A 23810-nucleotide genomic window follows, 5' to 3' on the forward strand; every position below is an offset into this window, starting at 1 on the left:
ATGCATCAATGAAGGGAAATATTAGAAGTTAAAAACCAACAAATAACCTAACACCAACAAATTAAAAGAAAATAAATTTTGAATGTGTTTGATAAGGATTATAGAAGAAAAGTGAGTGGAAATAAAATAAGAAACATCTTAATGCATAAAAAAATCCGAAGATGAAATAAGAGAAAATGAGAGAGATATATATATCTCAATTCAAAATTATAAATTTTTCAAATATTCATTTTGTTTCTTTATCTTTTTCAACTCTATCAAATAATAAACGTTAAACAATTACCTTCTATTTCAAATTTTTCATATTTTCTACCAAAAACACCTATTTAAAAGAAATTACATTTTCCATCATTCTATTTTTACCTCTTTAATTTTTCATTTTTTTAAATTTTTTTCTACTCTATTAAGTAAAGTGAAAACCTCTTAAAAAAATTTATTTAAAAAATACATTAAGAGACAAGTAAGTTAATTAATTAATTAATGATGATGATGGAAACAAGTTGGGTAACCAAGTCATTGTGATAAATACATAAAGACACCCTGAATCACAAGAATTTAAATGAATATAATTACGTTCCTTTGTCACCGAATTACTATGTTTAAAATATGCAAAAATAGGATGAACCTTATTTAGCCTCTAAATTTAGCAAATAAAATTATAATCATTCTATCTGTAAAAATGCTCCTCACATGGGACTTGCAAATGCTATTAAGGCCATCTCGTTTGAGCTAAGTAAAGTGGGTGTGGGGTATGTCTCTTTTTTTATCTTGATGCTAGTTGGGCATCATCTTCCAGAGGCAAACTTTTTTTCATTATATGATTTCTAATCATCATAACTATACTAATTAATCATATAATTATTGCATTGTTAGAATTTTTGTAAAAATAAATTTTGACGTTACTTTTATAAATACGTAATTCTTTCTATTTATCTATCAAAATTTTGAATATTATAGAGAAGTGATTATTATACACTTACATGAAATAGCTATAATAACAATTTAAATTCAAATCATATTTAATCGAAAATCATAAAGCCTATTGTAAACTTTAAAATATATAGATATTTTAGCACTTTTTTGTGTACAATTTATGCTGATTCCGAGCAAATAAATAGCACTTTTTGTAGTTTTATACTCAATTTTCTGATATTTATAATTTCAATGGGAATGTGTTAAATTTGTAAAATTTATGTTAACTGCATGTTATTTTATTAATTTTTGGGAATAATTAGGCTAAAAGATGATAAAATTTTGGATGTATTTAAATCTTAAACATGTATAGGTTGAAAGATTCAAAAGATAGTCACGTAGGCTTCAAAATGACTTTATTCCAGATTCAATTACATAGAGGCCTAATACTGTCTAATTGAAGGCCCAAAACCATTCCATTTACCCACTTTTCCATGGAATAGAATGGAAAAATCCACTGCTAAAATTAGCAAACCATAACTGGCCACTCATCTCCCGAAAATAACAAATTTGACCCCATTCTCCATCAAATAAAATCAGCAAATTTTTCCCCTTGAATCAAGGCTCAAAACTGTCCACTTCCCTGCTAAAAATAGCAGTCAAAACCACCTCCCTTTTACCATTCAAAGGTCGGCCATACAAGGAGAAAAATAAGCCAACTTCCTTGCTAAAATTGAAAAGTCTCCACCCACTATTCCTCACTTTAAGGGACAGCACCAAGGACATTGGGGGCTAGAAGGCTGTAAAAGGATGCTTTATTTCATCCATCAACACACACTAGTTTTCAGCAAAAAAACATCTTTTGAGTGTTCTTGTCTTTCTCATGACTTGTTAAACACTCAATTTCCACAAAGTAATGCAATTCACTTGCCAAAAATGAGAGCAATCAAAGAGGTATAACTTGAGAGCATTTTAGTGATTTAAGGTAAAGACAATGAGGAGAGCCACAATGGGAAGCCATGAGGAGTAGTCGCAAATAACCCCTTGCAATTCAATTGTTTTCTCTTCTTGTTGTGAATTGGTCGTGGATAACTCTTCATTATTAATTGATGTTTTTTATGTTGGAAGACAAGTTTGCATCTCATCTTTATATTTAAAATTTAATATTACTCGCTTCCCTTCGATATGATCCTCAGAGTACTTATTTATTCCATTGTAACTATATTACAACCTGACCCGTATATTTGTGATACCACCTTTCACATCTTTTGTGTAGGATTTCTACTCTGGACGTGGGTATGTCCGGAGGCAATCAACTACCAAAAAAATGACCCCCTATATATATATATATCTTGGAGCACGAGAGGCAATGAGTCCCTTCTTCTTCCCTAAGAAAACCCTAGTGTTCTCCAACCTTCTCCTTCCTCTCCACTATTTTTCTCTTAGTTCCCTATTCTAGCTTGCTACTTGTCACAGTTGAATCGGCCTTCCCGTGGCCACCACCTTTTCCTCCTTGTTTCTTCCTTTTTGATTTATTGTGTCAACAACATATAAAATTACACATTAAAATAAAATTCATGTATAGTTTTGAAATTTATCCCTTGATTATAAAGATCTCTGTTTTAAGAATTTAAGATAACAAATTAAGATGTAAAATGAAACTATGAGCATATATACATTAATTTACCTACTACCTTCAAAATTTATAAATACCAGCAAGTAGCATGGAAAAATCTCCTATGACTTAAGATCGCATTCAAAAGATTATCATATTTCTATGGAAGATCTACAACAATAACTTCTCCACAAAGGATCTCTTATCAAGAAGGCTTTCAATCAATGACTTTTTATGTCCCCTTTGTAAGGATAATAAAGAACCCCTTGACCATCTCTTTCTTAACTACAACTTCGCTAAAGCGGTCTAGTTTGGATCTCCCTTTGCATTCCGCATTAAATCCTTAAATGGTACATCTATATCCAATTGGATCCTTCAATCGCTTCAATGTAATAATCTCTCATCTGAGTGCTAAAGGAGTTTCTACACGGCAACGTCTTGCACTCTATAGATAATCTAGAAATCAAAGAACAATATCATATTTCAAGGAACTAGTCCTTGCCTCATCGGTGTAATTAAAAGAATCTTTGACACGTTTCAGTCAATCCTTAATTCCTTCCAGGACAACTTTTACCAAATCCGACAGTAGAGAATTCGTTTGGTTCCTTTTTTAGATACTCCTACCTCACAATGGTATCTTTCTTTTAACATTGTTCAAAATAGACAAAACACATGATTGGAGGATCAGCCATGGCCCAAAATTCTAACGGTTTCAAACTTATATCTATCTGCAGTTTTAAATTTTCTAGCAAACTTCTTGCTCGGATCCTCACTCATTGTGTTATTCTCCTGCTTCTTAGGTCTCACAATATTAATTCTTGTAGGCTATTGAAGGGCAATAAGAAATGGAGCAACATCATTGCTGGTTGCACCAAAATTGGATGGAAACTTCAGCTAAATTTTAAGGATATTATGTCCCATCTTCAACACGTCAATATTTCTTCGCAACCAGCGAATAACCATCAACTGAGAAGTGAAGCGTACCATTGGACTAAAACTGCTTCTAAAACTTTTTTCAATTTCTCTTGGCCTTAATTGTTCTTGATCTTGTACCCAAAAAATTTTATTTGTAAATAGGGTAAAAAGAAAAATACTCACTTCATTGTATTTTGATCACCCAATTATTAATTTTTTTCTATTTACTCACTCAACTTTTTAAAAATAAATATATTAGTCACTCTTCCATTAATTGTCGTTAGTTCAGGGACAGAAAGCTAATGTGGGTTTTTTTATTGGCCTAATAACAAACTTAACTCTTCAATATTTACACATTCTATCAATTTGATTTAAATATAAAAAATTTCACAAATCCTTTCAAGAAACACACTCTCGACCCTCTCTTACTCTTGAAAATCCACACCCTCGACCCTCTCGTGAACCACATTTAAAAAGAATCAGTTTTCAAATAATATAAGTAGTAGTACCTAATCATTACTTTGCAACAAACATAATTTTTAGTTTTTCCAGTTTAAAATTTAAATTCTCATTTTATTCTTCATATATTTAGAATTTAGTCTCCTTGATTTTATTTCAAGAAATTTATTCCCTCTATACTTTAGATTTAAAAATGCAAGTCCAATTGTTAATATAATTAAAATTTTGTCTAATCTAGGTTCATTGCAATGACATTTTTTTAGTTACACAGCTACTAAGTAAGTTTTTTAAAAATGTTATACCAGCAAATTTCACATAAATTTTAATGATATTAATAATTAGATCTAAATTTTGAAATATGAAAAAATTAGATAACTAAATTCCTAGAAATAACAAGGTTTTCAAAATCAAAGTGGTAGTCAAATCGATTAGGCCACCAATTCACCCGATGTGGACAGTTTGAACATTTAAATAATAAAAATAAAAAATAAAAATATTAAAAATCAATTCAACTAATATGTATCGTTTCTTGGCTCAACTGGTCTAAAGTCTTTCTTCGGATTTGTAGATGATGGGCCAATTTGATCCATTTCAGATAACCATGGGACATGGGCAAATCCAAAAAGAATTTTTTAGGGAAGAGAAATGATAAGTACTAAAAGTAACATGTTTTAACCTCGTTCTTAATGCATTTTTGGGTGATAATTCGACGTTAGTGGTGAATTTTATACTCCTAATCCTTTAAATTTATATTTTTATGCTTAATAAAGCATTTGAAAGGAAAATGAGCAAAAATCGGAGTAAGCTACAAAAGCCACATGGGCTGACCCATTCCACATGGCCTGGCCACACGACCGTGTGAACCACACGGGCATGTGGTAGGCTATTTCATTTTCACGAGATTTCATGCCAAACTTCGAAAAATCGCGATTTTTAGGTTTTTTGGGCATTCTAAGACGTATATATGACAAAAATAAAAAGATAGGAGTGAGTCGTCATAGAATATTTAAGAAAACAACTCGAAAAGCACTGGTGAAGCTGATTCTGAAACAGATTTCCGTCAAGATTGAAGATTCCCAATTGATTTTTTACGAGCTTATCTTGAGTTTCTTTGTTTCTTTCAATTATATTGTATCTTGGATGTTTTTATTTTCAAGCATGGACTATTTTTCTAAATACCTAGAAAGATGAACCCTATAATGTATTCTGTCGTTTGATTTTTATTTTATGTAATAAATATTCAGTTTCTTGTTCTCAACTATGTGTACTTAATTTTTGGTTTAATATTTCTAGATTATTAATCCATATTTGATGTGCTTAAATCGGTGGTTGAATAGACCCTATTTAAGAGTGGATCTTGCTTAATTGAGTGGAGTTGCATATAATCTTAGAAATAGGATGGCATAAATCTACCAGATTAGAGTCAAATCTAATAGGGAATCCATAGCACGAGCTAATGCAATAATAAGGGTTTTAATTAGAAAAAAATTTTAATTAATCAACCTAGAGTCAATTGCTCTTATGCTCGAAAAAAATATTTGCATAATTTAGGGGTTTCTACATATCAATATACTAAGTTAAGAAATTGCATAATTTAAATTGATAGTGATAGATGGAATCTAAGTGAATTCTTTTCTCGATATTGTTTTTATGTTAGTTAATTAATTTAGTTAATTTTAATTTTTAATTAATCATTCAAATTATTCAGTTAAATAATAGAAATACGGTAATTACTAATACTTTTAGTCTTCGTAGGAATGATATATTTGCTCACCGTAGCTATACTATTAATTACTAATACGGGAATTACTAATACTTGACTTAGTAAAAATTTTAGTTAGTTATGTGGACATCAAGAAATTAAATTGTATATAATTATACTGTTTTAATAGCTTATTCTTTATAATTTTTAAAGAATTAAATCAATTTTTTATTATTTTAGGGGGCATAATGTAATTTTATTATTACTAATCTAAAATTTTATAAACTATAAAAGGGATTAAATAGAAAATTTTTTCATTTTACGAGGGTAGCAAGGGACTTATATCACATTCTAGCCAAATAATAATTCCAACAAAAAAGGTCAATGCAAGCTCTAAGAAAGATGGCGTCATTATTCATGTCAGCAACCAGCTCTCTTTGCTCCTCATAAGTAGCGGCCTCTGCAGCCTCTGCTCTCTCCCATCTCTCTTACGCGCTATGTTTGGATATCCAACAATCCCACGCGCCTCCTCCGAGTTTTTCAGCGACTCCCTGACGTCCCCCGACGTCCTGACGACCTCGCCGTTAATCTTCCCTACATTATGTCCGGTAACCGCCGAGTTGTTCGAGTCAGTGACCGAGGCGTTTCACAGTGGCAGCAGCAGCGGGAGTTACAACTCGCCGAGTTCGCTCACCAGTTGCTGCACCACTACCACTCAGAGACGGAGCCTGATGCAGAGAAGCGTCAGTAGCCATTCCCTCCAAATTCAAAAGAATGGGTTTCATAATTGTCATTTGGCCACCAGCCTTAATGAGTCTATTGATTCTTATTCCGTCCCGGTGAGGAGAGTTTTCAGTACAGGAGATTTAGACCAGGTTGGTTTCTACAGTGCCTTATTGTTTAGTTTAATATATATATATATTAAAGTGTAATGAAATGCAGGGAAATAGCATGGGGCAGCGAAATTGGAGGTGGGAGAGTCCACTGGGGAGTGAGAGTAATGCCATCATTGAAGGATTGAGCAGAGCCTGCCGCTATAGTCCTCAACAGAAGAAAGAAAGGATTGAAAGATATCGAAGTAAAAGAAATCTCAGGAACTTCAACAAAAAGATTAAGGTTTCTATTAATTATCTACCTCAATTCCCTAACCTTTTTCTACTTTTTCAATTATGTTTTTCTCTTTTCTTAATCATTTCAAATTCTTCCATTTCTGCGTGTAATATGTGTAAATAAGTTTAGTCGTATACTTTAATGTCATCATCTTTAGTTGCCCGTATTGATTAAAATTTAAAAATTTAGTCTTGATTTTTTAAAATATGATGTGGTAAATATATTATTACATGTATAATGTCATATCAGCTTGTTATTTTTACATGTGTCAGTGAATTTATCGGTTATTTTACGTCAAGACTAAAATTTTAAAACATATAGGGACTAAGAATGAACCAACTGGAAAATGTAAACTAAATCTATAACTCTAAACATAGTATAAGACTAACAAAATAATTTAACCAAATGAATTTAACTGCTACTATTTTGAGTCAAGATTGAAATTTCAAAATTCAAAAAGTATAGGGATGTAAATTGATGAATTCAATAAGTACAAAGACTAAAATTAACCAAATTAAAGTTCGAAAATTAAATTCACAACTTACTCAAAATATAGGGACTAATAAAAAATTTTAACCATTTTTTTATAATTAAAGTTTATCCCCTTAGTATTCAAGTTTAATTTCATCATTGTCACAAAAGAATATTTTACACATTTTTACTAGGTAAAAATCATTAAATTCGAGTTTAACACAACGGCATATTGTTAATGGAATGGCTTCATTTATATTTTGAATTTTTAATTACATATTGCTTTCAAAAAAAAACATTATACAAACTTCCTTATAAAATCCTAATGCCAATTTCTTTTTATCTTTGCTAAAAAGGAAAAGGGTTATTCAAAGTTTGACCTCCACAATAAGTGTTGATTAAAAATTTAATAACAGTGCATGTTGTTGTCCACTATATCAATTACATAATTGACAAGTAGCACTTTCTGTATTAAATCTATTTTATTTTCTTGATCCTTGTAGGGTCCCCTTCCCCTTTATTGTGTGATGCTCATTTAGTGTTTGTCACATTGAATTTAACTTAGATTTACCATAATTGAATCAAATTAGATAAGAAATTAAAGTGGTTTCTATGAATTTGTTGAGTGCACGAAAACAAGTAAAAAGATTCTCCAACTAAAAGATAAGTATATCAATATGGTACATTACAGGCCTTACATCAATAATAATAGAATCATTGAAGTTTCAAATTTAGGTCTCATCTTAAATAGATTAACAGAATTCAACTTGTCATCTAATTATATGCTCTGATTTGTCAGTATGCATGTAGGAAAACATTGGCAGATAGTAGGCCACGTGTTCGAGGTCGATTCGTAAGAAATGAAGAAATCGAGAAGATCAATGATCATCAAGTTGAATGGATCCATGTAAACGGTGAGGAAGAAGACGATGAAGAGAATTGGATTGCTTTTATTGATTCTCTCTCACCAAATCTCATTAATCCTTAATGCTAAAAGGAGTTTCTAATGTTTTTTTTTTGCAAATTTACTGTGAAAATTGTATTAGGTTTGCTTTTGTTCTTTTTAATATTTTGATGCAATGTTAACTAAGTTCTTCTTACCTTTAAATAGTTTATACATATATTTTTAATTATAAAAATGAAATTGCTAGTCTTAATCCCAAAGTTTATTTAATTCGGGTTAACCCTCTAAACTAGGACTTAAATTGAATAATCTTAAACATGATGTGTTGTCTAAATACTAAAATTAAATTTCCTACTGAATTAGTTAAAGAAAATTAAAAAAAATGGAATATTTTCCTTTTATACATGCAATTGAAAGTTGCTATGATACTCACTATTACCAACCCACTATTTGAGTACTCGACTAGGTCTTGGCTCGTACTCTATGCGGTTCACACTTTGGGTTCGCTTGCAAGGTACTTGCACCCTTCTTTGATGAGACCACATGATGTGGGTTCGCATCATTATAAAGACAAACACATATCATGCAAGCACGTGTTAACCATAAAGTAGGCCATGTGTAGACATGCATGGAAACCTACCTACTATATCACATCCATGAACAATAACAATATCATATAAATATACAGTTTAACCCATTTGAAGAGGACATGCTCTAAAAACTACTCAACAATTTTGTGCGGTGAGTGTGGACAGACTTCTGATCTTCAAATTTTCAAATTACTAAAGAAACCAAAATGACTTACCTCAACTAGAATTTCTATATTAATTTTCCATCAGGCTAGGCAAGAGGTTCTGGCACTAGCAATCAACCCAGTAAGGTAGACCTTTTTACTGGTTGGTTTGCTGACAGATCAGAGAATTTAGGTATCTCAGGCCATGTAGGTGCTTCCAACTCTTTCGATATCAATATTCCCTTTAGTCAATGGTCGTCATTTCCCCCTGATCAGGAAGCATTGCCACAACATTTGTTTGGTTTGTAGGAGAAATTGAGGTTGATGACGGAACATATGGCTCAACAAAGTGTTAGGTTCGAACAGCAGGAAGTGTTTCTGCAGGAGTTGCTAAGACAGAAGGAAGAATTGAGGAGGAAGATGCAATTTGATAATTTCGATCTCCAGGATTGTGTCATGCCTACCGAGGAGGAGGATGTAAGGGCACATGAAAAGTCGTGGCAAAATGAAATGGATGCTTTGCATAAATATGTACGAGCATTGCATCCTGATATGGACTGGTTGTTTTGTTATAATAACCTATTATCTCCTGAAATAGTAGTTGTGAGCCTACCAACTGAGTTTAAAGTTCCAAAAGAAATGTTCGAATGAAGAAGGGATACTCGAGCACATCTCATGCAATAGAATAATTATATGAATGTAATAAGGGCTTCCGATGTAGCAAAATGTAAAGTTTTCTCGATGACTCTTAGAGAAAGTACGAAAAATTAGTATTTGTCTTTGCCACATGACTTCATTTAAAGCTTCTCGCAGTTGGACCAGATGTTTTTGGGAAGGTTTCGAGCCCATAAAACTATAATGAGCACTCTTGTGGATTTGATGTCAGTGAAACAAAGGGATGGAGAATCTTTGCAATATTATGTTAAACGATTCAATGCAGCAACGTTGAATACAAAGAATTTGGAGGACCAGTGGGTTAATGATTCCTTTATCATGGGAGTCCAAAATGAGCACGTGTAATATTTGTTTACTAATAATAAGCCACAGAGTTTGACAGATTTGTATTTGAGGGCTCATACTTTTGTTGAAGTAGAGAAAATTAAGAGGGCAGCTCGCAATACTCTCCAAAAAGATGATAGACAATTTAGAGGTCGACAAGGGGTTCGTAGTCATCAGGCTCCTCCTTCTTAGAGTCTATGTGTATAAGGTGGGGTACATCAGAGGAACTATTCAAAACATGAATCACCGATGGCATTTTAGATACCTAAGGCTGAATACACAAGAAGGTACGTTCCTTATGGAAAGTTTGAAACTTATAATCCTTTGATAAATGCCAAAAATAACATGTTTTAGCCTAATTCTTAAAGTATTTTTGGATAATTATTCAATTTAAATGGTACAATTTATGCTCCCAATCCTTTAAATTCATGTTTCTATATTTAAGAGAGCCTTTGGGAGCAAAAGAAGCAGAAAACAAGCAAAAATCGAAAAATCAGAGCAAGTTTTAGGAGCCACACAGGCTGGACACACGACCGTGTGCCAAACCGTGTCAATTTTGTGAGTCACGCTTCAAACATGTAGGAAAATGCATTTTTTAGGTTTTTTGGGCATTCTGAGACCTATATATAACAAAAATCAAAAGATGGGAGAGATTCATCATAGATTACTAAAGAAAACAACTCGAAAAATACCATTTAAGTGGACTTTGAAGTAAATTTCCATCAAGATTAAAGATCTCCTTTTAATTTCTTCGAATTTTATTATGAGTTTCTTTGTTTCCTGTGGTTATATTGTCTTTAGGATGTTTTTATTTGCTATCATGAACTAGTTTTCCAATACCTAAGGAGATGAACCCTAGGATGGATTATGTTATTTGATTTTTATTTTTACGCAATAAATATTTGGATCTTTTTCTCAATTATGTGTGCTTAATTCTTGGTTTGGTATTTCTAAACTATTAATCTATGTTTGATGTGCTTAAATTAATGGAGGAATAAACCCTATTTAAGAGTAGATCTAGTGTAATTGAGTGGAGTTACGTGCAATCCTAGAAATAGGACCACATAAATCTACCAGATTAGAGTCAAATCTGATAGGGGAATCCATAGATTGAGTTAATGCGATAATAGGGGTTTTAATTAGAAAAAAAATTCAATTAATCAACATAGAGTCAGTTGCTCTTAGTCTTGAAGAGAGATATTAGCATAATTTAGGGATTTCTACCAATCAAGATATTAAGTAAAGAAATTGCATAATTTAGATTGATAATTGCAGATGAAGTCTAGGTGAATTCTTTCTTGGGTATTGTCTCAATTTTTGGTTGTTAATTGTTTATTTTTCCTGATTTTTTCTTTGCAGTGTTCCTTAGTTAATTCAGTTTAGTTAATTTTAGTTTTAATTAATCACTCAAATTTATCGATTAAGAGTATTTGTACTCATCGTAGATATACTATTAATTGATAGGTGAACTTGTCTTTTTCAAATTTTTAGTTGGTTTACGACTGCATCATTCTTTAAATGCTTCACATGCCTACATTCTTAGTCAGGTTAAAAGTTTGGGCATTTTGTCAAGCCCTCCACTCATGTGACGTAGTCAGTCAATAACCAATCTGAGAGACAAGTATAATTTTCACAATGACGAAGGATATAAGACCAATAATTATTTTTCTTTGAAAGATGTTATTAAGGAGATAGTTAGAAATGGCGAGATGAAAGACTTTGTGGCTCAAGATGCTACATCATCAGGTCAGAGTTTGCAGGGAATTGACAAGGGTAAAAAAAGGTTAGAGGCACAATACATGTGATAATTGATACAGATAAAGAGTGGACGGCCTCTAACATGAAAAAAAAGGCTCATATTAGAAATGTAATGTCAGTCAGTTCACTGAAGAGGCTGCTGCATCAACAAAAAAAGTGGGAGGTAGAGTTTAATGATGAGGATGAAGATTTAGTATGTAATGAACAAGGAAATGATCCGACGGTCATGTCAGCAACTATAGCAAGATTTGAGGTGAAGAGAATTTTGGTTGATAATGGCAGTGCTGTGGAGGTGTTGACTTGGGAAACATACCAGAAGATGGGGCTGAATAAGCAAGCTTTGAGGAGGGCGAGCCATTTGTATGGTTTTACGAATCATTCAGTCGAGGTAAAAGAATGCATTACTCTGCTTGTTACTTTATAGGATGGTGAGTAGACCACTACAAAATATGTTCAGTTCTTTGTGATAGACCATCCAATGGTTTATAATGTCATTTTTGGGCATCCCATCATAAAAATGGCTAAGATGATTATTATAACTTTTTGTATGAAGATTAAGTTCCCCACTAGAACAGGGATAGGTTTTATGAAGTCTGACCAACAAGTAGCTAGATAATGTTATATGTTATCAGTCAAGCAAATACATGAACAGGTCAGACTTTGCAATAGACAGAAGTAGCTAGTCAATTTTTAGATTTTAATAGTTTGGATGTCATAAGTGAAAAGAGAGTTAGTAAACCAGAAGTAGAAGAGGTCATAGAAACTTTGCAGTTGTTCTATGATAGCACGGATAAGTTAGTAAGGATTTCATCAGTGTTGGAAAATGAGGCAAATAGGATTTGGTTTAGTGTTTGAGAGAGAATGTAGAAGTTTTTGCATAGTCAACTGCAGACATGCCTGATGTAAATTCTTAAGTGATTGTTCATCGACAAAACAAGTCTCTTGAGATCAAACTAGTTAAACAGAAAAGAAGAAGGTTTGCTCTACAAGTCGTAGAGGCCATTAGGCGGGAAGTAGAAAAGTTACTTTCAACGGGATTCATCAAGGAGGTGGCGTACCCAAAATGGGTATCAAATAATGTGATGGTAAAGAAGGCTAATGAAAAGAGGAAAATGTGTATTGCTTATACTAGCCTTAACAAAGCTTACCCAAAGGATAGTTTTCTTTTACCCTTGATCGATATGTTGGTAGATGTATTATCGGGTTATAAATTCATGATTTTTATGGATGTATTCTCAGGTTTTAACCAAATTTTCATGGCTCCAAAAGATTAGGATAAAATAATCTTTATTACAAAAGAATGTTTATTTTGCTATCAAGTTATGCCTTTTGGGTTGAAGAACACAAGTGCGATTTACTAGAGATTGGTTAATAAGATCTTCAAAGAATAAATTGATCGTAGTGTTGAAGTTTATGTTGATGATATGTTGGTAAAGAGATTTACTTTGAGGGGGCATATTTAGGATTTATTATGATCCCATAGTATGAAGTTGAATCTTAAGAAGTGTGCTTTCGATGTGAGAGCAGGCAAATTCTTAGGCTTCTTGGTTTAGAAAGGAGCATAGAGGCAAACCCTGAGAAGGTTTGGTTCATTCTATATATGTCTCCTCCGAAGACCATGAAAGACATTCAACGCTTAACAATGAGAGTGGTCGCACTTAACAGATTCATATCCAGGATGACAGATAAGTGCTTACCATTCTTTTAGCAGGACAAAAGAATGCCAAGCTGCTTTGGAGAAGTTCAAGTTACAATCTCATGTCCTCGTCACTTTTGATGTCGCCTTGTATAAGGGAGACTTTTTATCTTTATCTGGCGATCTCGAAAGAAACGGTAGCAACAATGATCAAAACTGATGGTGTTCACCAATTTTAAGTATATTATGTTAGAAAGGTGTTACAGAACAGTGAACAAAGGTATTCAAAGACAGAAAAACTCATTTCACTTTAATAGTAGCGGCTCGCAAGTTGAGACCTTACTTCCAGGTTCATCCTATGATTGTCATGACGAATTAGCCCATCAAGGATATTTTGTCTAGAGTGGCTACTTTAGGTAGAATGACCAAATTGGGAATTGAACTGGCATAATTTGGAATAGAATATACCTCAAGAATAGTGATCAAGGCTCATACTCTTGCTAGGTATCGACCATTCAATTGGAAAAATCAAAACCACCTTTAAGCTTATACTTAACTCGTATGTACTTGCAACGGTTTAGGAAAAAGTTTGAAGAACAATTCGAGATGATTGATTCTACATCTTTGTGAGGAGACAAATAAAACAAATCTATTAAACATCCTTGATTGCACGCTTTCAGCTAGTACAAATTCTGGAAAACGACGATTGATGGCACTTCCTCCCATTGACTACATTCAATGAAATATGCCATTGCAACCTACCATGAAAAGCTAGATAACTGTCCCGAAGCTATCCTATATTTATCGAGAATATGGTAGAAGAAGAGGTGGAGTGGTAAATGAAAACATGCCTCTATCACGTGCAGTGGAAGTAGGAAACTCCCGTTGGTGGTGCTGCTCAATCGGTTTAATCCTTCAGCGATTGAGAAGTCGTAAGCAAGTTGGGTAATTGAATTCCTCGAGCAACTAAAACTCGACTCATTTCTTCCTTTTTGGTGGTGCAAACATAAGCTTTTGTCTTCACCGGAGTACTCATTTCACGACTGTCAAAACCCTTCTTTTTTTTAAATCATCTTTTTATTTTGAAACAAACGGAAATAGAAGTTACCACCAATCCTTTTTATGATGTGTGATCGAATCACATTGTAATTTGATCGTTTTAATAAAAGGTTTAATTTACTAAGATGATGATTTTTAGTCTACAAAATCCAGGAAATGGGTTCAGGAGTCGGTTACGCACGAGTAAGGATTAGCACCCTCGTGATGCCCAAAATTGGTACCTAGTTGATTAATTGATGTCTTAGTGTCGAGAATTCAAAATTTGAAGAGAATTTGAAACACGATCCCACATTGCATAATGATATTTTTTAATTAAAATCACTTAAGTAAATTAAAACATATGTAAAAGGCCTTATTATCTCGAGGTAAACAAAAAGGTCACGTCCCGTAAGTTAGGACACGACATCTCGAATCCTCAAAAATAAGCTTGCTCATTTTTCGATTATTAATTAAATCTCATGTGTTTTAGTTTTAAAAGAGATGTTCGGCTATCTAGGTTCAAGGAGAAAGTCAAACCCCATAAGTTAGGACACGACTTCTTGAATCTCCAAATACAGAACATTGCCTTAATTTTAAAACTTCCTTCATCGAGTAATAACAAATGTAACATTTAAAGCAAGGTATGTTTATCTTATTTGGGTAGAGTACAACAATGGATAAATATATCTAAACCTAATGTATCGTATAGTGATAATGGAATAATATAAAATGGCTATAAGGGTAGAATGTTAGAATGATATATAATAAATAAATAGAGGAATACTATAATAATACTAATGTAATTGTAATAATAATAATAATAATAATAATAATAATAATAATAATAAAATAAATAAGGTAACTTAAAATAAAAAATAAAAATGGAAAATACATGATAAAAAGATAAATAGACATGACATGAAAGTGCCAAAAATAATAAAAGAAATAATAAAATAACAAGAAAAAATTAAAAATAAAATAATAATTACAATAATAATAAACGAACAAAAAAATGCACAAATAAAAGCATATGGGCAATCTAATTTTTAATTAAATAATAATAAATCAATAAATCAATAAAAAAACAGTTTGTAAAAAGGGTTGAAATTAAATAAGCAAAGGATAAAATTGAACTTTAAATGAAATTAGGGGTATAAATTGTAATTATTATTCTAATAATAATATAAATAATCAAGCAAAGATAAATAATAATAATAATAATAAATGTGCAAATAAATAAAAAATAAAAATGTAAGCAGTCTAATTTTCAAATATACGAAAAAGGTAATAAGTAAATAAATAAAAGGTTTGCAAAAGGTTGAGGTCAAATAAATGATGGACTAAATTGAAATTTAAATAAAATTGCAAGTATAAATAATAATAAATTAAATAATAAAACATAAATAATGACCAAAATAAAATACGCGTAAAGGAGGAGGGACTAACTAGGAAATTATTCCCAGTCCCACAAATGCGCTGTTCTATAAGGGACCAAAATGAAACAAAATCAAAATCACAAGGTAAAAATTAAAAAAAAAGAAATAGGACTGGATTGAAAAATAATTAAAAAAACGAAAGGACTAGAGGCACAATTAACCCCTTTGTAGCAAGAACACGCGGATTCTACCAGCTCTCGGGTCAGGTATTGGGTCGTGTCAAAACAACATCATTTTGACGTTTGAAAATTGGCTCAAAACTGTGTTGTTTAGTACCGCCTATTTAAACAAAAATTTAAAAAAAAAACTCATTTCTGCCTTCAATTTTAAAAAAAAAAACTAAAAGCCCTTTTTTTCTCTCAAACCATCCTCAGACCGGCCTTTAGGTCTGGTGACCCTTCCCCCGATGGCCATCAGTCACCGGCAACGGGCTCCGCCGTCCCAGTGGTCAGAAAACACCAAATACCCTTTCTTTTTTTTAGTGCTTTGACTCCAAGAGCCCAAATCTAGGGTCAGTATTCCCAAAGCCCCATGAAAATTAAAAATAATAATAATAATAATAATAAACACATTTGATTTCTCCGTATTTTGGTGGGTTCTCCGCACCTTCCTCTTCGACATGGTCCTCAGGCGAATCGAAGACGATTCGGAGGCCATGCACCGAAAAGAGCAATCTTTCATTGGAGACGGTGTCCTCGCACACCTCGACGGTGGGATACGAAGCGGCGTTTAGGTAAAAATTATATTTTCTATTTATTTTATGCTTTTTTTAAATAGCAGATGAAAAAAAGAAAAATCACCTTTGAAGTCTTTTCTTTGTATATGTTTTTATTACTTCTTGTATATATTTTTTCTCTGTCCAAAAATACATGCTGTTGAGGGGGCTTTTTATCCAATTATACACTGTTTTTCTATTGTTTTCATTTCCTATTTCTACGCCGTTTATGTCCATGCGTTTGTCCTCTTTTCTCTTTTTATTTGCAGGTAGCGATGGAGGGTCAACGATGAGGAAAGAAGCCTGCCCTTGCCATTTTGGTGAAACGGCAGCAGGGCAGACCTTAGAACGAGAGGCCTCGGGGGGGTGCTTGTGAAGAGGGTGTGGCGCCAAAAACCCAATATAAAAAAAATTTAAATTTTTGGGTCGCTGGGCCATTAGAATTTTCATTGAATTGGGCTATTTGGGCCTATTTTTTTTGTAAATGGACTGTTATATTTTAGATTTTGATTTTTTTATTTTTGGTTCTATTTTTTTTGTTTTATTGTTTGTAATTTGGGCTCGGGCAAAATTGGCCCATTACAACGACTTTGTGAAGAGATGCCCTAAATAACACAATCGCTTTCTCTCATCCTAACCATTGTATTCTAATAAACCCAAAAGAATCACAAGAACAATGTAAATTTTAAGAAAATTTCCTCTAAAGCTGTTCTTCTCAACAACAGCTTCTTCTCCAAAATCTTAAATTCAAACAGTTTAATTTTTAAGGCTCAAGCAACTTCCTTTTAAAAGGGTTCTCTATTTTAATGATTAATGTATTTCAAAATAGGGGAACAATGAGCTGTGTACAGTTGTACCACTGCTTAACACATGGCGAAGTGTATGTTACAAGTTAAAACCAGGTGTATATAATAGCTTTTCCTTATGTAAACTTTCATCTCGTAAAAATCAGGTTCTAAAAGAAGTTACTTTAAAACTCTTCTTTGAACTAAACGGGGGACAAATTGTTATGATACTCCCTATTACCGACCTATTACTCGAGTACCCGATTGGATCCTAACCCGTACTCTATACGATTTGCACTTTGGGTTCGCATGTAAGGTGCTCACACCTTTCTTTGATGAGATTGTATGATGTGGGTTTGCACCATCATAAAGATGAACCCAAATCATGTAAACATATGTTAACCCTAGAGTATGGTACATGTCGACATGCATGAGAACCTACCTACAATATCACATCCACGAACAGTAACTATATTATATAAATACACAATTTAACCCATCTGAAGAGGACACTCTCTAAAAACTACTCTAACAATAGTTTTCCATATTTATATTTTGTTTGGAAAATAAAAACTAGTAAATTAATGAAAATTAAAATAAATTTTTATGATTCTTTTAATTATATTTTTTATAAAAATGTATTTCACAAATTAAACAATTTTACTTCTTTATTTTCTTCTAATTTCTCTCTAAATTGAGAGAATTAAAAATTAAAAATTTCAAGTCTCTTTATTTCCCTTCTCTAAAACAAAAACATTATCCAAATTTGTTTTAATTCAATGCAAACATACTCTTAATGTAGAATCTATGAACGGTCATTTTCACAATTTACAATGTATGTTAAGTTTCATCATGTGTAATAAACATGTCAAGAAACCAAAAGATTACAGAATCTAATTTATAATTAAAAAGTACTTAAATTTGTATTTGGAAAACTATTTCCTTTTCAACTGTGCTTGCTAGACCTATACACTATGATAAGTCAGCAACAAAGTATTGGAAATAAACACGAGGAAATTTTATTTTTAGGGAGAAAAAACTCCAAGAGGAAGGAAGAAAAAAACTTCATTTATTTAAAAAAATTGAATATCGGAATAGCTCATGTTAATTATAATAATTAAGAGGTTTATTACTTTGTCATTAGCTGAAGGCTAGTAGGCAGCCCCTACAGTTGGGAAGGGCGGCGGCAATGTTGGTTCTTTGTCGGGCCCGGGCGGTAGCGGCTGTGGTTTGCGCACTAAGTTTATTATATTTGACCTTTATTTTAAGAAAAGACATTAAACCCTTAAAATACTACGAACCCCCAAACTTCCCATCATCCATGTATATATAAATAATCAATAAAAAGATTCCTCATTGTCTCCAAAGTTTCTTATTCATAATCTTTGGAATATGTAAATGGACAAATAACCTTTGCAAAGCATACTGAAAATGGTGGAACATCCAGGGCTTTTTTTGGGATTGCAGTAATGGTTTTTATGAGTAGTTTATTCTTTTAATATTATAAAAAAAACTGGGTCCAACAAGAAATGATTAGGTTGTATATTGGCAAGAAAATGAGCCAAATCCATTGTCATTTTCAATGGTGAAATGAAAATGAAATCCACCCCATTTATTGTTATTTCAATGGCAATTGGCCAACAAAAGAGAAACAAGGCACTGATCATAGACAACACATAATGTAAAATAGTATGCAGGAATAGAGTGGAAACCCACCCAGCAGATTGAAGTCGAGACATGGTGGTATAAGCCCTTTTAACCAGAAATTAAAATGGATCAGGTCTCAGAATTTTTGGCCTGAAGTTTAGGGATAGTGACAGTGAGAACCCCATTCTCCATAGAAGCTTTAACTTCATCCATCTTCACATTTTCCGGCAACCTGAACCTCCTGGAGAACTTGCCAATACTCTTCTCGAGGCGGTGCCAGGTGTCGTTCTTGTCTTCCTTCTCAAACATCATCTGTCCGCTGATCTGGAGCACTCTGTCGTCCTCGATCTCCACTTTCACTTCCTCTTTCTTCAGCCCAGGAAGGTCGGCCTTGAACACGTGCGCGTCGTTGGTCTCCTTCCAGTCCACACGTGCGTTGACGAAGCCGGCTTTTTCACGGGAGGGTAGAGGGAAATCCAAGTCCTTGAAAGGGTCCCATATGTTCAAAGAAAAAGGGCCGAAAAGGCCGCTGGGGCTGCGTCGGGCGCCGTAGAAGTGAGGAAGCATCGCCATTGCTTTTGAGAAATAACGCTCTGACAAATTGGAACTTAATCGTGTTGGTAAAGATAAAAGAAGAGGGTGATGGGTGAGTATTATATATATATAGAAAGACGGGGAGGAAGGATCTAGTAACTTGAGGAATAACAGTTTCAGGATTCAAATGGGAAGAAAACCGTTTTGCAGTTGAAGTCCTAAACATGGATGATTTGCTACAACCAATAATGGGCCAAGATCCTAAAATAAAAATTATTACATGCATGTTGATCACAAGGTTTCTTAACTTAATTAATAAGTGGGTGGAAAAAAGTAGAAATAGACTGTGTTTTTACAAGAAATTGAACTAAGATCGTTATTGGAGGCTTTACCTGTATCTACTCTCAGTTAAGACTTATAATTCTATATTGAGTAACACTATAGAAAACTGAAAATAAAGTTCAGAGTAACATGGCAAGTCTAGCCTGTGAATTCCCCATCTTCACTGTTTCTCATTTTATTATGTATTTTTCCAAAACCATCCAACTTTATCAATATATATTTTAGATATTCTTTTAATTTTTTCTTCTCTTGTAATCATTAAACTAGTATTTTTTGTCAAAATGCTTTTAAATAAATGAAAAAAAGATTAATATTAACATTTGTTAACTTTTCTAGTACAATAATTAGGTTTAAGTCACATTAATAATTAATTAATTTTTTTACAATTTTAAAAAATTATAAAATTTTATTATAACTTTTATTATTAAATAAATTTTTTCTCCCCTCGCTTCCTTTTTTGGTTAAATTTCAATTAAATCCATATTTTTTTTGAGTTTTCCCACTACTCTTGTTGACAAAAGTCTTCAATATTAAAAGCTATTTTTCGTGTTTGTAACTCTTGACTCTCAAGGAGTTAGTTTGGTCCTAAAAAAAAAAAAAAAGTAAACAGGACAAAAGTTTAACTAAAAAACAAACGGGATTTACTAAAATATTAATACACGTGTCAATAACATATTGGTGGGGGGGTAAGGAATTTTGTTCCACAGAACCATGTCTTAATTTTTTGACATTTTTTTTATATTTTATTATTTGTATTATATATGATTTAATAAAAACATAGCTTATCATTATAATTAAATAATCACTGCTAATTCTAATTTTACAAACTAAATTCACCTCCTATTTAAAAAAAGATTCATAATTTTGCTTCTTGATCATTAAAATTTGGTAAGAAAATATTTAACAATTTCTATGTTACTCAGATTAAAGAAAGATGAAAACTCTACTCATAATCTTTCTGGTAATTTCGAATTTTGAGGATTTTAGGGTTTTCAATCAGTTTCCAGTGGTTTGTGGTACTTAACTTTTTGTTTCTCCAATTTCGATGGTCGTTTTGCCCAAGGTTGCACTTTACACTATGTTTTGGATTAATATTTGTAAAAGAAAAATGAACTTACTACATATTACTTTATTCGGATTGCTCAAATTAATAAGAAAAAGGAAAGTAAAGTATATTTAACCATTTTTGTTTGGTTACATGGGGGAAAGGAAAACAACTAATTAAATATAGTGATATTTTACTATCATAATATAATTATGTAAAAATTAAAAAAAATGATATTTTAAGTTTTAAATTTGTTCAATTTAGTCCGAACGTGAATTTCTTCTTCCTCATTCATACCCCATGTCATTTTCATAATAAATAATCATTATCAATACAAATTTTTTTTTCTTTTATGTTTTGTCAAATTACACTTTAGTCATCATACTCTTCCAAGTTTTCAATTTAGTTCTTTTTCCAAAATTTCACACTCACATTCGTCCTCACTAATTTCCTTTCCTAAAATCAAATCAACTCCATAAGAAAATTCATTTTATAAACTCATTTTCATATTTTCTCATAGTGCCATATATTATACTCACGAAATTTTGGGGTGTTACACCCAATGTGATTTCCATTTCTGACTAACCTATGATTACTTGTGTTCTGGGGCATGTTGATCAACCAATTTTTCAAGATGGCACATCAGTTGATTTAGACTCTCTTCCTCTTATCTGTTATCTGGGATTTACCTTTCTGAGTTTGATTTACATCAGCTCCAAATTGAATTTTCTAGACGCCGTAATGCTATAGATAGTAGGCCAATTAAGGGTTTCTCGAATAAAAGGGCGTTGCATAACCATTTTGGCTCTTTTTTAGTACTTCCTATGGCTGGTAGTAATTCGCAACTAGTTGAAGATTGTAAGACATTTGTTTTTTCAATGCATTCTAGTGCACCTGGGTTGTTTTGAATTCTGGATGCATCTACTGCAATTGGGGATTTAGCAGGTGCAATGGTTTCAGTACCAACCATCTCTACTTCTAACAACAGCAATTCTTGGGCTTCTATTATTTTAGGATCAGTTATTGCATTGTACCCCGAAAATCAATGGTGTAATACCACTCATCTTTGGATAAAAGAAAATCAATGGTGTAATACCCCCCAAATTTTGGTTTTTAAGAATTGAAAAGCATTTTAAAGGTGAATTAACCATTTGGTGAGAAAGTATGAATAGTGAAATCTAGTAAGGACTAAATTGCAAGTTTTTAAAAATTGAAGGACTAAAAGTGGAAATTTACCATTTTAGAAAGGGATGAAATTTTAAGAATTTTTTTTATGAATATGACATGGAGATATATTGATATGGGCTGGAAAATTGAGATATGGACTAAATTAAATAAAGTGAAAAGAATAAGTACTAAAGTGCAGTTTTCTCACTTTATGAGAGAGAGGCTATGCAATTTTACCATTATTAATAGATTTTTGGAGACATAATGATGGGATTAAAATTTCCATGCAATGAGGTGTAAAGAAGAGAAAATCAAATGGTAATTAAGCATGAAATGTGTTGAAATGTTGGTTTCATGTTATATTTGACTTCCTGACGCTTTTCACCCTTCCTTCACTATACTACTTCAATATCAGTCACCTAGGAGTATTTAGCCTTGCAAGGTGGTCCTTGCTTATTCACATGGAATTCCATGTGCCCTTATGCTACTTAGGTCATAGCATAAGCTAGTGATGCTTTTGGCTAGAAAATCGTAGAATTTTCTGCACAATTAGAAGACTGAATGGAATCAACTTGGACAACTAAAATAAGAAGGAAAGAAAGAAAAGAAAGAAGAAAGAAAAAGAGGAGAGAGAGAGAATTTTCCATGATTTTCCTTAGGTTCTACCTTAAAACCAAAGCCTAATTTCATATCTTAGAGTATTATGAGATCATTTTCTACCATGGAAATCAATTAGGTGAAAAAGAAGGTGAAGCAAAGCATAGGAAAGTGAAGAGAAAGGTTGAGTTCAAATGAAGAAATAGGTAAGCACTTAACTGAATTCAAGTTAGTTTATTTTAATTCGAATATTTGAGTATTTAAATCTTAATTTGAAATAATTAAATAAGATATGATTAAGATCATTGGATATGTATATTGAATTTAGTAGTGAATATGTAATTAAATGTATGTTAGTAATGTAAGAAATGAGAAAGTGATAATTTAGTGATTAGTGAATATTATGAAACTAATGATTAAATTATAAAGAGTGAAAGTTATTTATATAGTGAATATTGTCGAGACCATTTTTAAAATTAAGTTTTGGAAAATGGTAATCGACTTTAAGAAAAACAAAAACGGGAGTCGCCACCAATCTTTTTAGGTGTGATTGGATCACCTTATAAAATGTTTTGTTTCAAAACATTAATTTTGGTCTACGAAAGTTGAGAAAACGGATTCGGGAGTCGGTTACGTACGAGGAAGGGTTAGCACCCTCGTAACGCCCAAAAATTGGTACCTAATTGATTATTAAGTGTCTTTTATGTCGGAAATTTTGAAAATTTAAGATGTAATCCTCTTTAAAACATTTTGATTTTGTAAATTTGGGCTCACTCGTATCAAAGTATCGACACTAAGTTACCTTTTTGGAAATCCCTATCTTGAAACAACAAAACGTTATATCCAGTCAGTTAGGACATATTGCTTTGAAATTCCAAGACAGTTACTCGCATTTTGAAAACCTTAAAAAACTTAGAAGGGTACTTGATTATTCGAACTCAACGAGAAAAGTCGCAACCCAATAAGTTAGGGCACTATTTTTCGAAATTTCCAAACACCAAGCATTGCCTCTATATTTGTTGAAAACTTTGGAACTTTGTTTTTAATTAATGAATGAGAAATCACATTATCATTAAGGAACAAAATATTGCAACAGTAAGTGAATAAAACATGCATTTAAACGATACAGTAGCCATAACACAAAAATCATATACTAGATACATACATATAAGAATAATATATATAACAAATCTTAACAACATGCCTATAAAGATATACATAACATATATTGAAAATGAATAAACAAAGCATTCAAACATACAAAGTAGTAATTAACAATAATGCATCAGA

General features: G+C 32.3%; 2 protein-coding genes and 1 long non-coding RNA gene across 3 annotated transcripts; 2 read left to right on the forward strand and 1 right to left on the reverse strand.

Annotated features, from left to right (window-relative positions):
• The first annotated feature begins 1674 nt into the window (after window positions 1-1674).
• Window positions 1675-3716, forward strand: LOC121232169 (uncharacterized). The gene is made up of 2 exons (XR_005930399.1): window positions 1675-1897; window positions 3352-3716. It is a non-coding gene; the product is annotated as an uncharacterized lncRNA (long non-coding RNA).
• Window positions 3717-5984: 2268 nt separating this feature from the next.
• On the forward strand, window positions 5985-8292 carry LOC107932914 (two-component response regulator-like APRR9). Its single transcript, XM_016865037.2, has 3 exons — window positions 5985-6478; window positions 6546-6719; window positions 7984-8292. Exons 1-3 carry the CDS (start codon window positions 6101-6103, stop codon window positions 8170-8172), a joined length of 741 nt encoding a protein of 246 aa, XP_016720526.1. The 5' UTR covers window positions 5985-6100; the 3' UTR covers window positions 8173-8292.
• Window positions 8293-18779: 10487 nt separating this feature from the next.
• On the reverse strand, window positions 18780-19853 carry LOC107932913 (18.2 kDa class I heat shock protein). Its single transcript, XM_016865036.2, has one exon. It carries the CDS (start codon window positions 19406-19408, stop codon window positions 18965-18967), a length of 444 nt encoding a protein of 147 aa, XP_016720525.1. The 5' UTR covers window positions 19409-19853; the 3' UTR covers window positions 18780-18964.
• Between the last annotated feature and the right edge of the window lie 3957 nt (window positions 19854-23810).

The sequence above is a fragment of the Gossypium hirsutum genome, chromosome A07 (genome assembly GCF_007990345.1).
Source record: "Gossypium hirsutum isolate 1008001.06 chromosome A07, Gossypium_hirsutum_v2.1, whole genome shotgun sequence".
Taxonomy (NCBI): Eukaryota; Viridiplantae; Streptophyta; class Magnoliopsida; order Malvales; family Malvaceae; genus Gossypium; species Gossypium hirsutum.

Coding starts and splice junctions, on each gene's coding strand:
- LOC107932914 (XM_016865037.2), top strand. CDS start 6,101: ATGTTTGGATATCCAACAATCCCACGCGCCTCCTCCGAGTTTTTCAGC. Junction 6,479..6,545: donor GTACAGGAGATTTAGACCAG/GTTGGTTTCTAC, acceptor AATGAAATGCAG/GGAAATAGCATGGGGCAGCG. Junction 6,720..7,983: donor ACTTCAACAAAAAGATTAAG/GTTTCTATTAAT, acceptor CTGATTTGTCAG/TATGCATGTAGGAAAACATT.
- LOC107932913 (XM_016865036.2), bottom strand. CDS start 19,408: ATGGCGATGCTTCCTCACTTCTACGGCGCCCGACGCAGCCCCAGCGGC.